A 13,480-nucleotide genomic window follows, 5' to 3' on the forward strand; every position below is an offset into this window, starting at 1 on the left:
ATGGTTTATTGGTGGAATAGGCAGTGTAAGGTTGGCAGTTGGACAAAAGATCTCCAAGGTCTTCTCCAACCTCCGTGACTCAGAGATTTAACTTCAGCTCAAGCAGTGTGGAGTCAGGCCTTGCACTCCAACACCCTCAAGGGTCCCTTCAAACATGGCTCTTCCATGTGACTGCCACTGAGGAACAGATGAGAATAAATGCAAAAGAAAGGAGAATGAAAGTTCTTGGAAGAAGATTAACTCCAAGGCAGCCTTAAGCCTTACACCAGGGCCACTGGAAGTTGCTGAGTTGGGCTGGGGACGAAGGGCGGGGCTGGCCTGGCTGTGATGTGATGTGGCTCTTGTGACATCACAGGCATTGTGTCACAGTGGGGGCAGCTAGAGATGGCCCCAGCAGGTAACGCTGCCCCAGTCGAGCCTGGACAAGTGGTGAGTGCACACGCGCAGGGGTGAGGCTGCGCTGGGCGAGGGCCGGGGCCGAAACGCTGCCCCTGGGGCTGGGTTCTCCCTCTGCACCCAGGGCCAATCCCTCACCAGAACACCTGGGGCACCAAATGGTGCTGCTGCTGCTGGGGCAGTGGGACAGGCCTTGCTGCCTGCCAGCTGCCCTGGGGCCCTCTCCTTCCTGCTCCACATCCCCGCTGCTCCCATTTGTACTCCCCTCACCTCTCGCTCCTTCCCTCCCTTTCAGCCCCACTCAACCCCTTCTCTCTCTCCTCCTGCAGACCATGGCTGTTACAATGTTTTTTCTCGTGCTTTTGCAAACCCTCATCCAGTACCCACAGATGGTGGGTGATGGGCTGGATGAGGACACCCGTCTGCACATGGAGCTGCGTGCAGAGCTCCTGGACAGAGAGATGACTCGGCTGCTGCAGGAGCTGGAGCAGAGCAGCCTGGAGCGCAGTGTCAGGGCCTGGGGAGCCCTGCTCTGGACTGCCTTGCAACAGGGGGACTTCTGGGCTCTGGTTGTAGTCCTGAGCCTCCTCTTGTGGCTGTGGTTTGTCTGCCGGAGAAGGAGCCACGAGCCAGACAACAATGGCCGAGAGGAAGAGGAAGGCAGAGAAGACAATGAAGATGCCTATGAAGAAGAAGAACTCACTTTTGAGAATGCTTTGAGATGGGTTTTAGTGCACATGATAAAGTGGTCTGTTCAGGATCTGAAGAGAGGTTGCGAAGACACAACTGTCCTGATGGAAAACTTCACATTTGTCTTTGGTCACCTCTTGTCAGACAGTTCATACCCAGTGCCTCAACGAGCCATTGGAGTGGGAAGTGCCTTTGAAGGCTGGAGTCCCCGGGAAGAGGATGTGGTGTACAGTGTCCTTGTACCTCTCAATCCTCCCCCGGGGCACACCTTCCATCTGGAGATGGACACCTCAGGCCACATACCCGGCAGGAACTTCTTCATCCGCGTGGAGCCGGTGTGCACCTGCCCAAGGGAGCAGCAGGATGACAACGTGCTGTGCTCCCTCCATCACCCAGAAGAAGAGCAGAGAAGGAACGAGGAGCCCAACTTCCTAAACACCCTCTGCACTGGCTCCTACCTGGATGTGGAGAAAACTGCCCGCTGGTTCTACCAGTTGGTGAGAGCGGCCTGGCCGGCTTTGCCTCAGTCACACAGTTGGCAAATAGTGCTGCTGCCCTCCAGTCGCTCCTGCAAATTCAAGCTGACCAGAGGCAGAGAGAGCCTAACAGTTGACGTGCTCTTTGGGGTGCAAGTCGGCAATTCAGACATCTACGTGAGCAGCCAGTATACAGAGTCCCTCTTCACCCCAAGCACAGTGTGGCCTGAGACCTACGCCGTGGCAGAGATGAAGTTCTTCAGGCACATTGCCAATCAGGCTCCACGTGACAGCTGGCACCTCAAGTGCCTGCAGCTCTTGGCCCGTGCTCTGGTGGGCATAGGCTTCTCCACTTACATGATGAAGACCATTGTGATGCACCTCCTGAACACCATACCCGTGTCACGGTGGGGCAAAAGGCAAGTCCTGCGGCGGCTGGGGGATTCCATGGAGTACCTGCGCGGCTCCCTGGAGGAGAAACGCCTTGACCACTTTGTTGTGGGCAACCAGACATTTCCTCAAGAGATTCTCTTGCCCCCTGATGTCAAAACCGCCGAGCCACCCAACCTCTTCCATCGCCTGGCACAGGATCCGACCGCCCACACCCAGGCCATGAGGGAGTACCAAGAACTTTGGGGTCGGATCGAAAGAATTGTCGTCTACGGCCAGTGAAAGACATCTTCACATAGAGAGTTGTGCTTGGGGGGCTCACAGCTGGTCAAAGACAACCACCTCATACCACAAGGAAAAAGAGAGGAGGGCATGGGACAGAGCGAACAAAGAGAAAACCCTGTGCAGCAGCACTCTGCCATCAGCATTCCCCTCTCTGCCCAGCACAGTCTCCAGTGATGACCTGGGGGGTTAAAAAGATGACTTTCATCCTCCTTTATCCTCACACTCTCATGGTCATTGTGGCCATTGTAGATGAGCCCAGGAACTCTTTCTGGTGCCTATAACATGTGATTGTTCCATCACTTTGGAGAGGCCAAAAATTACAGTATAAATGCAGTAAGGATGTGGGACAGAAAAAGAAAGACCAAAAAAAAGAGCAGAAAAGGTAGAGGGGGAAGAGCAGCTCTGCTTACTCGGGATCAGTCAGTAGACTGTATCTCTCCTTGTCCCCTGAACAGACATCTCTAGGTCAGCATTGCACAAACTGTGTTGGACCTGACCTGAAATTTTTTAAATATAACTTTAGAAAGTTTTATTTCATATATATATTTTAGCTAATATTACATATATCTCTTGATATTTATTATAGCACATAGATAATTAACATGATAGAATAGCACTTTTAGATATTAATATAGCATTAATAAATCTCTCACAGTCTTGTCCCCTTAAGGGACACCTTTAGGTCAGCCTTGTGCCAAGACTGCCATCCCTTGACTCTGTTGGAGCTGACCTTAATTTTTTTAATATATAAATCCATAAGTTTATAAATTTTTAGATATAGAGATAATATATACTGTAGGAAATTTATTTCATATAATATTATTAGTACATAAGTATAGCACCAATTCATCAGTCCCAGCACATTTTAATGCCCTGTAGTCACTGCATTTAGGACTGGCAATCCAGAAACTCCTTTCCCCTTGCTTCAATAAAGAGTGCTATTCTAGAATCTGGATCGTGCAAGTTTCTATGGAACACAACCAGGCCCAGAGGCTTGGTAAATCACACCAGTTGTGAGTCTGTGCTCATGAACAGTCACATTGACCTCAAGCAAACTGAGAGTGCTGAATGGCTTCTCATCCCAAATTAGGCCTCCTGCCACCCGGCCCCTCTGCTCATCGAATCACAGAATGCCTTGGGCTGGAAGGGACCTTAAAATTCATCTGGTTCCAACCCCCCTGCCATGGGCAGGCACACCTTCCAGTAGACCAGGTTTCTCCAAGCCCCAGCCCACCAGGCCTTTAACACTCCCAGACCTGTTCTCTGCTCTTCTCCTTCCCTCTCATAGACTGGGCATTTTGCACCAGGCACCTCAAGAGAGCAGAGTGATCCTTTCGAAGGGGAGCTCTGTGCAGGGTAGAAACGCAGCCACCAATGGCCTCTGACTGGAGCCAGAGATTTAGGGATCCCCCTCTGCTCCTGCAGAGGCACAACAAGTGAAGGGCTGGAGAGCTGCTTGCCCTCTGCAGAACGTCCATCTTCCCTTGTCTCTAGTTGCTTCTGCGTCTTCTTAAAGCAACCTCAGCAGGGGGAGAGAGAAAGAACCCTTTCCAGACACTTGGCTTGCCCAAATCACCCCCACTGTGGAATAAAGGATGGCAGTTGTCCTCAAAGGACTGGAGGAGTTTCTTTCCTCCCCTCTGGCAGCTCTTCCTTTTGCAGGGGGATCCTTTCTCTTGTGTGGGTTGTGAGATCCTGGATCCCAATCTCACTGATTTATTGCCATGGGTGGGAACCAAGTCCCTGGGAGTGTGTGTGTGCATGTGGGGAAGGGCTGGGCCTGGACCTGCAGCTGCCTGCTAAGGCCTGCACATCAGGTCTGTGCTGAGGGCACAGGGCAGAGCTGAAGGCAAGGCCTGCTGCCCACGCAGAGCGCAGGGCAGAGCTGAAGGCCCAAAACATGCCCGTGTCGAGAGCAGAAGGCTGGAACAGGCCACGACAGCAGTGGCAGCAAAGGCCAGACCCCTCCAGCACAAAGAGGCAGCCGAGCACACCCATGTGCTGCCAGGGGCATTTTGGGGGCACTACTGAGCCAGTCCCTCTGGAGGGATGGGCAATTCCCAAGGACAAAACAGAACCACACTGAGGTGTCCTAACTCTGTCAGGGTGGCAAAGCGGAATCCTGCAAGCACTGTGGTCCTGCTGGAAATGATCTCTCTTTTCTAATGTTTTAAGGGTTCATTAACTCATTAATTAATTGCTTTAACTAATGATACACAGTCTATTGAATCACTTGCCGCTTGCCTTCTGCAGCGTTTGACATGAGCTGCTATTGTGGGAGCACAGCTTGGGAAAATACTGAAACTTTCAGTTTTGATAAAGCAACTCTGATAGGGAGAGAAAGGTGTGTTGCTGAAGTTGGAAATCGAGCATGCAGAATTTATGGACCACAAGGATATTTTACAGAAACCAGAAGATAAAGAAGAGACTCTAGGAGACTCGGTATATGTAAAGGAAAGTCCGTACCGGGGCAAAAACAGAATAAAAGGATCAAAAGTATGGACTTAATTCGCATGAACAGGGAGGAATTAATAACCAGTAGAGGAGAGATCAATCCTCAATGAAAGTGAATTATGTCATTTAGGACCGATGAACATTCATTTCTTTCTTTCCTAAAAATTAATAAAGAGGTGAAAAACAGTTGCATTGGTGTCTGGGTAGCGGTCGGGATTCTGTAGGACACGGACACAGCCAGGATTGTGAATAAAGTAATGCCTTGCTTTCTAACAGTAAAATGCAGTGTTAGAGGGTTTTACTGTCCCATGGGTTTTGGAGGATTTTTAGTGACAGGTGTACAAGTCTGATGGGAAGTGTTTGAGAGAACTGGGTGTGTTTAGCAGGAGGAAAAAGAAGTTCAGGGGGGACCTAATCGTTCTCTTACAACCAGAAAGGAAGTGGTAACCAGGCGGGGGATGGCTTGTTCTCCCAGGGAACAAGCACTGCGACAAGAGGAAAGGGCGTCAAGTTGAGCCAGGGGGGATTTCCATTGGATCCTAGGAAAAATTCCTTCACCAAAAAGCTTATCAAGTTTGGGAACAGAGTGCCCAGGGAAAAGGCTAAGTAACCATCCATGGAGGCATTTAAAGGGTCTGTTGATGTGTCATTTGGGAACATGGTTTATTGGTGGAATAGGCAGTGTAAGGTTGGCAGTTGGACAAAAGATCTCCAAGGTCTTCTCCAACCTCCGTGACTCAGAGATTTAACTTCAGCTCAAGCAGTGTGGAGTCAGGCCTTGCACTCCAACACCCTCAAGGGTCCCTTCAAACATGGCTCTTCCATGTGACTGCCACTGAGGAACAGATGAGAATAAATGCAAAAGAAAGGAGAATGAAAGTTCTTGGAAGAAGATTAACTCCAAGGCAGCCTTAAGCCTTACACCAGGGCCACTGGAAGTTGCTGAGTTGGGCTGGGGACGAAGGGCGGGGCTGGCCTGGCTGTGATGTGATGTGGCTCTTGTGACATCACAGGCATTGTGTCACAGTGGGGGCAGCTAGAGATGGCCCCAGCAGGTAACGCTGCCCCAGTCGAGCCTGGACAAGTGGTGAGTGCACACGCGCAGGGGTGAGGCTGCGCTGGGCGAGGGCCGGGGCCGAAACGCTGCCCCTGGGGCTGGGTTCTCCCTCTGCACCCAGGGCCAATCCCTCACCAGAACACCTGGGGCACCAAATGGTGCTGCTGCTGCTGGGGCAGTGGGACAGGCCTTGCTGCCTGCCAGCTGCCCTGGGGCCCTCTCCTTCCTGCTCCACATCCCCGCTGCTCCCATTTGTACTCCCCTCACCTCTCGCTCCTTCCCTCCCTTTCAGCCCCACTCAACCCCTTCTCTCTCTCCTCCTGCAGACCATGGCTGTTACAATGTTTTTTCTCGTGCTTTTGCAAACCCTCATCCAGTACCCACAGATGGTGGGTGATGGGCTGGATGAGGACACCCGTCTGCACATGGAGCTGCGTGCAGAGCTCCTGGACAGAGAGATGACTCGGCTGCTGCAGGAGCTGGAGCAGAGCAGCCTGGAGCGCAGTGTCAGGGCCTGGGGAGCCCTGCTCTGGACTGCCTTGCAACAGGGGGACTTCTGGGCTCTGGTTGTAGTCCTGAGCCTCCTCTTGTGGCTGTGGTTTGTCTGCCGGAGAAGGAGCCACGAGCCAGACAACAATGGCCGAGAGGAAGAGGAAGGCAGAGAAGACAATGAAGATGCCTATGAAGAAGAAGAACTCACTTTTGAGAATGCTTTGAGATGGGTTTTAGTGCACATGATAAAGTGGTCTGTTCAGGATCTGAAGAGAGGTTGCGAAGACACAACTGTCCTGATGGAAAACTTCACATTTGTCTTTGGTCACCTCTTGTCAGACAGTTCATACCCAGTGCCTCAACGAGCCATTGGAGTGGGAAGTGCCTTTGAAGGCTGGAGTCCCCGGGAAGAGGATGTGGTGTACAGTGTCCTTGTACCTCTCAATCCTCCCCCGGGGCACACCTTCCATCTGGAGATGGACACCTCAGGCCACATACCCGGCAGGAACTTCTTCATCCGCGTGGAGCCGGTGTGCACCTGCCCAAGGGAGCAGCAGGATGACAACGTGCTGTGCTCCCTCCATCACCCAGAAGAAGAGCAGAGAAGGAACGAGGAGCCCAACTTCCTAAACACCCTCTGCACTGGCTCCTACCTGGATGTGGAGAAAACTGCCCGCTGGTTCTACCAGTTGGTGAGAGCGGCCTGGCCGGCTTTGCCTCAGTCACACAGTTGGCAAATAGTGCTGCTGCCCTCCAGTCGCTCCTGCAAATTCAAGCTGACCAGAGGCAGAGAGAGCCTAACAGTTGACGTGCTCTTTGGGGTGCAAGTCGGCAATTCAGACATCTACGTGAGCAGCCAGTATACAGAGTCCCTCTTCACCCCAAGCACAGTGTGGCCTGAGACCTACGCCGTGGCAGAGATGAAGTTCTTCAGGCACATTGCCAATCAGGCTCCACGTGACAGCTGGCACCTCAAGTGCCTGCAGCTCTTGGCCCGTGCTCTGGTGGGCATAGGCTTCTCCACTTACATGATGAAGACCATTGTGATGCACCTCCTGAACACCATACCCGTGTCACGGTGGGGCAAAAGGCAAGTCCTGCGGCGGCTGGGGGATTCCATGGAGTACCTGCGCGGCTCCCTGGAGGAGAAACGCCTTGACCACTTTGTTGTGGGCAACCAGACATTTCCTCAAGAGATTCTCTTGCCCCCTGATGTCAAAACCGCCGAGCCACCCAACCTCTTCCATCGCCTGGCACAGGATCCGACCACCCACACCCAGGCCATGAGGGAGTACCAAGAACTTTGGGGTCGGATCGAAAGAATTGTCGTCTACGGCCAGTGAAAGACATCTTCACATAGAGAGTTGTGCTTGGGGGGCTCACAGCTGGTCAAAGACAACCACCTCATACCACAAGGAAAAAGAGAGGAGGGCATGGGACAGAGCGAACAAAGAGAAAACCCTGTGCAGCAGCACTCTGCCATCAGCATTCCCCTCTCTGCCCAGCACAGTCTCCAGTGATGACCTGGGGGGTTAAAAAGATGACTTTCATCCTCCTTTATCCTCACACTCTCATGGTCATTGTGGCCATTGTAGATGAGCCCAGGAACTCTTTCTGGTGCCTATAACATGTGATTGTTCCATCACTTTGGAGAGGCCAAAAATTACAGTATAAATGCAGTAAGGATGTGGGACAGAAAAAGAAAGACCAAAAAAAAGAGCAGAAAAGGTAGAGGGGGAAGAGCAGCTCTGCTTACTCGGGATCAGTCAGTAGACTGTATCTCTCCTTGTCCCCTGAACAGACATCTCTAGGTCAGCATTGCACAAACTGTGTTGGACCTGACCTGAAATTTTTTAAATATAACTTTAGAAAGTTTTATTTCATATATATATTTTAGCTAATATTACATATATCTCTTGATATTTATTATAGCACATAGATAATTAACATGATAGAATAGCACTTTTAGATATTAATATAGCATTAATAAATCTCTCACAGTCTTGTCCCCTTAAGGGACACCTTTAGGTCAGCCTTGTGCCAAGACTGCCATCCCTTGACTCTGTTGGAGCTGACCTTAATTTTTTTAATATATAAATCCATAAGTTTATAAATTTTTAGATATAGAGATAATATATACTGTAGGAAATTTATTTCATATAATATTATTAGTACATAAGTATAGCACCAATTCATCAGTCCCAGCACATTTTAATGCCCTGTAGTCACTGCATTTAGGACTGGCAATCCAGAAACTCCTTTCCCCTTGCTTCAATAAAGAGTGCTATTCTAGAATCTGGATCGTGCAAGTTTCTATGGAACACAACCAGGCCCAGAGGCTTGGTAAATCACACCAGTTGTGAGTCTGTGCTCATGAACAGTCACATTGACCTCAAGCAAACTGAGAGTGCTGAATGGCTTCTCATCCCAAATTAGGCCTCCTGCCACCCGGCCCCTCTGCTCATCGAATCACAGAATGCCTTGGGCTGGAAGGGACCTTAAAATTCATCTGGTTCCAACCCCCCTGCCATGGGCAGGCACACCTTCCAGTAGACCAGGTTTCTCCAAGCCCCAGCCCACCAGGCCTTTAACACTCCCAGACCTGTTCTCTGCTCTTCTCCTTCCCTCTCATAGACTGGGCATTTTGCACCAGGCACCTCAAGAGAGCAGAGCGATCCTTTCGAAGGGGAGCTCTGTGCAGGGTAGAAACGCAGCCACCAATGGCCTCTGACTGGAGCCAGAGATTTAGGGATCCCCCTCTGCTCCTGCAGAGGCACAACAAGTGAAGGGCTGGAGAGCTGCTTGCCCTCTGCAGAACGTCCATCTTCCCTTGTCTCTAGTTGCTTCTGCGTCTTCTTAAAGCAACCTCAGCAGGGGGAGAGAGAAAGAACCCTTTCCAGACACTTGGCTTGCCCAAATCACCCCCACTGTGGAATAAAGGATGGCAGTTGTCCTCAAAGGACTGGAGGAGTTTCTTTCCTCCCCTCTGGCAGCTCTTCCTTTTGCAGGGGGATCCTTTCTCTTGTGTGGGTTGTGAGATCCTGGATCCCAATCTCACTGATTTATTGCCATGGGTGGGAACCAAGTCCCTGGGAGTGTGTGTGTGCATGTGGGGAAGGGCTGGGCCTGGACCTGCAGCTGCCTGCTAAGGCCTGCACATCAGGTCTGTGCTGAGGGCACAGGGCAGAGCTGAAGGCAAGGCCTGCTGCCCACGCAGAGCGCAGGGCAGAGCTGAAGGCCCAAAACATGCCCGTGTCGAGAGCAGAAGGCTGGAACAGGCCACGACAGCAGTGGCAGCAAAGGCCAGACCCCTCCAGCACAAAGAGGCAGCCGAGCACACCCATGTGCTGCCAGGGGCATTTTGGGGGCACTACTGAGCCAGTCCCTCTGGAGGGATGGGCAATTCCCAAGGACAAAACAGAACCACACTGAGGTGTCCTAACTCTGTCAGGGTGGCAAAGCGGAATCCTGCAAGCACTGTGGTCCTGCTGGAAATGATCTCTCTTTTCTAATGTTTTAAGGGTTCATTAACTCATTAATTAATTGCTTTAACTAATGATACACAGTCTATTGAATCACTTGCCGCTTGCCTTCTGCAGCGTTTGACATGAGCTGCTATTGTGGGAGCACAGTTTGGGAAAATACTGAAACTTTCAGTTTTGATAAAGCAACTCTGATAGGGAGAGAAAGGTGTGTTGCTGAAGTTGGAAATCGAGCATGCAGAATTTATGGACCACAAGGATATTTTACAGAAACCAGAAGATAAAGAAGAGACTCTAGGAGACTCGGTATATGTAAAGGAAAGTCCGTACCGGGGCAAAAACAGAATAAAAAGATTAAAAATATGGACTTAATTCGTATCAACATGGAGGAATTAATAACCAGTAGAGGAGAGATCACTCAGCAGTGAAAGCGAATTATGTCATTTAGGACCAATGAACATTCATTTCTTTCTTTCCTAAAAATTAATAAAGAGGTGAAAAACAGTTGCATTGGTGTCTGGGTAGAGGTCGGGATTCTGTAGGACACGGACCCAGCCAGGATTGTGAATAAAGTAATGCCTTGCTTTCTAACAGTAAAATGCAGTGTTAGAGGGTTTTACTGTCCCATGGGTTTTGGAGGATTTTTAGTGACAGGTGTACAAGTCTGATGAGAAGCGTTTGAGAGAACTGGGTGTGTATAGCAGGAGGAGAAAGAAGTTCAGGGGGGACCTAATCGTTCTCTTACAACCAGAAAGGAAGTGGTAGCCAGGCAGGGAATGGCTTGTTCTCCCAGGGAACAAGCACTGCGACAAGAGGAAAGGGCGTCAAGTTGTGCCAGGGGGGATTTCCATTGGATCCTAGGAAAAATTCCTTCACCAAAAAGCTTATCGAGTTTGGGAACAGAATGCCCAGGGAAAAGGCTAACTCCCCACCCTTGGAGGCATTTAAAGGGTCTGTTGATGTGTCATTTGGGGACATGGTTTATTGGTGGAATAGGCAGTGTAAGGTTGGCAGTTGGACAAAAGATCTCCAAGGTCTTCTCCAACCTCCGTGACTCAGAGATTTAACTTCAGCTCAAGTAGTGTGGAGTCAGGCCTTGCACTCCAACACCCTCAAGGGTCCCTTCAAACATGGCTCTTCCATGTGACTGCCACTGAGGAACAGATGAGAATAAATGCAAAAGAAAGGAGAATGAAAGTTCTTGGAAGAAGATTAACTCCAAGGCAGCCTTAAGCCTTACACCAGGGCCACTGGAAGTTGCTGAGTTGGGCTGGGGACGAAGGGCGGGGCTGGCCTGGCTGTGATGTGATGTGGCTCTTGTGACATCACAGGCATTGTGTCACAGTGGGGGCAGCTAGAGATGGCCCCAGCAGGTAACGCTGCCCCAGTCGAGCCTGGACAAGTGGTGAGTGCACACGCGCAGGGGTGAGGCTGCGCTGGGCGAGGGCCGGGGCCGAAACGCTGCCCCTGGGGCTGGGTTCTCCCTCTGCACCCAGGGCCAATCCCTCACCAGAACACCTGGGGCACCAAATGGTGCTGCTGCTGCTGGGGCAGTGGGACAGGCCTTGCTGCCTGCCAGCTGCCCTGGGGCCCTCTCCTTCCTGCTCCACATCCCCGCTGCTCCCATTTGTACTCCCCTCACCTCTCGCTCCTTCCCTCCCTTTCAGCCCCACTCAACCCCTTCTCTCTCTCCTCCTGCAGACCATGGCTGTTACAATGTTTTTTCTCGTGCTTTTGCAAACCCTCATCCAGTACCCACAGATGGTGGGTGATGGGCTGGATGAGGACACCCGTCTGCACATGGAGCTGCGTGCAGAGCTCCTGGACAGAGAGATGACTCGGCTGCTGCAGGAGCTGGAGCAGAGCAGCCTGGAGCGCAGTGTCAGGGCCTGGGGAGCCCTGCTCTGGACTGCCTTGCAACAGGGGGACTTCTGGGCTCTGGTTGTAGTCCTGAGCCTCCTCTTGTGGCTGTGGTTTGTCTGCCGGAGAAGGAGCCACGAGCCAGACAACAATGGCCGAGAGGAAGAGGAAGGCAGAGAAGACAATGAAGATGCCTATGAAGAAGAAGAACTCACTTTTGAGAATGCTTTGAGATGGGTTTTAGTGCACATGATAAAGTGGTCTGTTCAGGATCTGAAGAGAGGTTGCGAAGACACAACTGTCCTGATGGAAAACTTCACATTTGTCTTTGGTCACCTCTTGTCAGACAGTTCATACCCAGTGCCTCAACGAGCCATTGGAGTGGGAAGTGCCTTTGAAGGCTGGAGTCCCCGGGAAGAGGATGTGGTGTACAGTGTCCTTGTACCTCTCAATCCTCCCCCGGGGCACACCTTCCATCTGGAGATGGACACCTCAGGCCACATACCCGGCAGGAACTTCTTCATCCGCGTGGAGCCGGTGTGCACCTGCCCAAGGGAGCAGCAGGATGACAACGTGCTGTGCTCCCTCCATCACCCAGAAGAAGAGCAGAGAAGGAACGAGGAGCCCAACTTCCTAAACACCCTCTGCACTGGCTCCTACCTGGATGTGGAGAAAACTGCCCGCTGGTTCTACCAGTTGGTGAGAGCGGCCTGGCCGGCTTTGCCTCAGTCACACAGTTGGCAAATAGTGCTGCTGCCCTCCAGTCGCTCCTGCAAATTCAAGCTGACCAGAGGCAGAGAGAGCCTAACAGTTGACGTGCTCTTTGGGGTGCAAGTCGGCAATTCAGACATCTACGTGAGCAGCCAGTATACAGAGTCCCTCTTCACCCCAAGCACAGTGTGGCCTGAGACCTACGCCGTGGCAGAGATGAAGTTCTTCAGGCACATTGCCAATCAGGCTCCACGTGACAGCTGGCACCTCAAGTGCCTGCAGCTCTTGGCCCGTGCTCTGGTGGGCATAGGCTTCTCCACTTACATGATGAAGACCATTGTGATGCACCTCCTGAACACCATACCCGTGTCACGGTGGGGCAAAAGGCAAGTCCTGCGGCGGCTGGGGGATTCCATGGAGTACCTGCGCGGCTCCCTGGAGGAGAAACGCCTTGACCACTTTGTTGTGGGCAACCAGACATTTCCTCAAGAGATTCTCTTGCCCCCTGATGTCAAAACCGCCGAGCCACCCAACCTCTTCCATCGCCTGGCACAGGATCCGACCGCCCACACCCAGGCCATGAGGGAGTACCAAGAACTTTGGGGTCGGATCGAAAGAATTGTCGTCTACGGCCAGTGAAAGACATCTTCACATAGAGAGTTGTGCTTGGGGGGCTCACAGCTGGTCAAAGACAACCACCTCATACCACAAGGAAAAAGAGAGGAGGGCATGGGACAGAGCGAACAAAGAGAAAACCCTGTGCAGCAGCACTCTGCCATCAGCATTCCCCTCTCTGCCCAGCACAGTCTCCAGTGATGACCTGGGGGGTTAAAAAGATGACTTTCATCCTCCTTTATCCTCACACTCTCATGGTCATTGTGGCCATTGTAGATGAGCCCAGGAACTCTTTCTGGTGCCTATAACATGTGATTGTTCCATCACTTTGGAGAGGCCAAAAATTACAGTATAAATGCAGTAAGGATGTGGGACAGAAAAAGAAAGACCAAAAAAAAGAGCAGAAAAGGTAGAGGGGGAAGAGCAGCTCTGCTTACTCGGGATCAGTCAGTAGACTGTATCTCTCCTTGTCCCCTGAACAGACATCTCTAGGTCAGCATTGCACAAACTGTGTTGGACCTGACCTGAAATTTTTTAAATATAACTTTAGAAAGTTTTATTTCATATATATA

At 51.3% G+C, this 13,480-nt stretch overlaps 4 protein-coding genes across 6 annotated transcripts in view; all 4 read left to right on the forward strand.

Annotated features, from left to right (window-relative positions):
- The first annotated feature begins 300 nt into the window (after positions 1 to 300).
- Positions 301 to 13,480, forward strand: part of LOC127461781 (inositol 1,4,5-trisphosphate receptor-interacting protein-like 1) — a 50,574-nt gene continuing 37,394 nt past the window's right edge. Inside the window, exon 1 of one of the 3 annotated variants that reach the window (XM_051769826.1) lies at positions 301 to 429. In XM_051769826.1, coding sequence (XP_051625786.1) covers positions 385 to 429 — 45 coding nt within the window. In that variant the 5' untranslated portion in view covers positions 301 to 384. Of the gene's footprint in view, positions 430 to 5,649; positions 5,779 to 10,998; positions 11,128 to 13,480 lie in introns of those variants that run through there. The other 2 variants (XM_051769827.1, XM_051769828.1) reach the window with 2 other exon arrangements.
- On the forward strand, positions 440 to 3,520 carry LOC127461782 (inositol 1,4,5-trisphosphate receptor-interacting protein-like 1). The gene has a single exon (XM_051769831.1). The coding sequence runs from the start codon at positions 555 to 557 to the stop codon at positions 2,232 to 2,234; it is 1,680 nt and encodes a 559-aa protein (XP_051625791.1). The 5' UTR covers positions 440 to 554; the 3' UTR covers positions 2,235 to 3,520.
- LOC127461785 (inositol 1,4,5-trisphosphate receptor-interacting protein-like 1) lies at positions 5,789 to 7,764 on the forward strand. The gene has a single exon (XM_051769834.1). It carries the CDS (start codon positions 5,904 to 5,906, stop codon positions 7,581 to 7,583), a length of 1,680 nt encoding a protein of 559 aa, XP_051625794.1. The 5' UTR covers positions 5,789 to 5,903; the 3' UTR covers positions 7,584 to 7,764.
- On the forward strand, positions 11,138 to 13,113 carry LOC127461783 (inositol 1,4,5-trisphosphate receptor-interacting protein-like 1). The gene has a single exon (XM_051769832.1). It carries the CDS (start codon positions 11,253 to 11,255, stop codon positions 12,930 to 12,932), a length of 1,680 nt encoding a protein of 559 aa, XP_051625792.1. The 5' UTR covers positions 11,138 to 11,252; the 3' UTR covers positions 12,933 to 13,113.

This window comes from Manacus candei, unplaced genomic scaffold (assembly GCF_025592945.1).
Source record: "Manacus candei isolate 608988 ecotype Guabito, Panama unplaced genomic scaffold, ASM2559294v1 h1tg000113l, whole genome shotgun sequence".
NCBI lineage: Eukaryota > Metazoa > Chordata > Aves > Passeriformes > Pipridae > Manacus > Manacus candei.

Excerpts from the sequence above, each read along its gene's own strand:
- LOC127461782 (XM_051769831.1), top strand. The coding sequence starts at position 555 with ATGGTGCTGCTGCTGCTGGGGCAGTGGGACAGGCCTTGCTGCCTGCCA.
- LOC127461785 (XM_051769834.1), top strand. The coding sequence starts at position 5,904 with ATGGTGCTGCTGCTGCTGGGGCAGTGGGACAGGCCTTGCTGCCTGCCA.
- LOC127461783 (XM_051769832.1), top strand. The coding sequence starts at position 11,253 with ATGGTGCTGCTGCTGCTGGGGCAGTGGGACAGGCCTTGCTGCCTGCCA.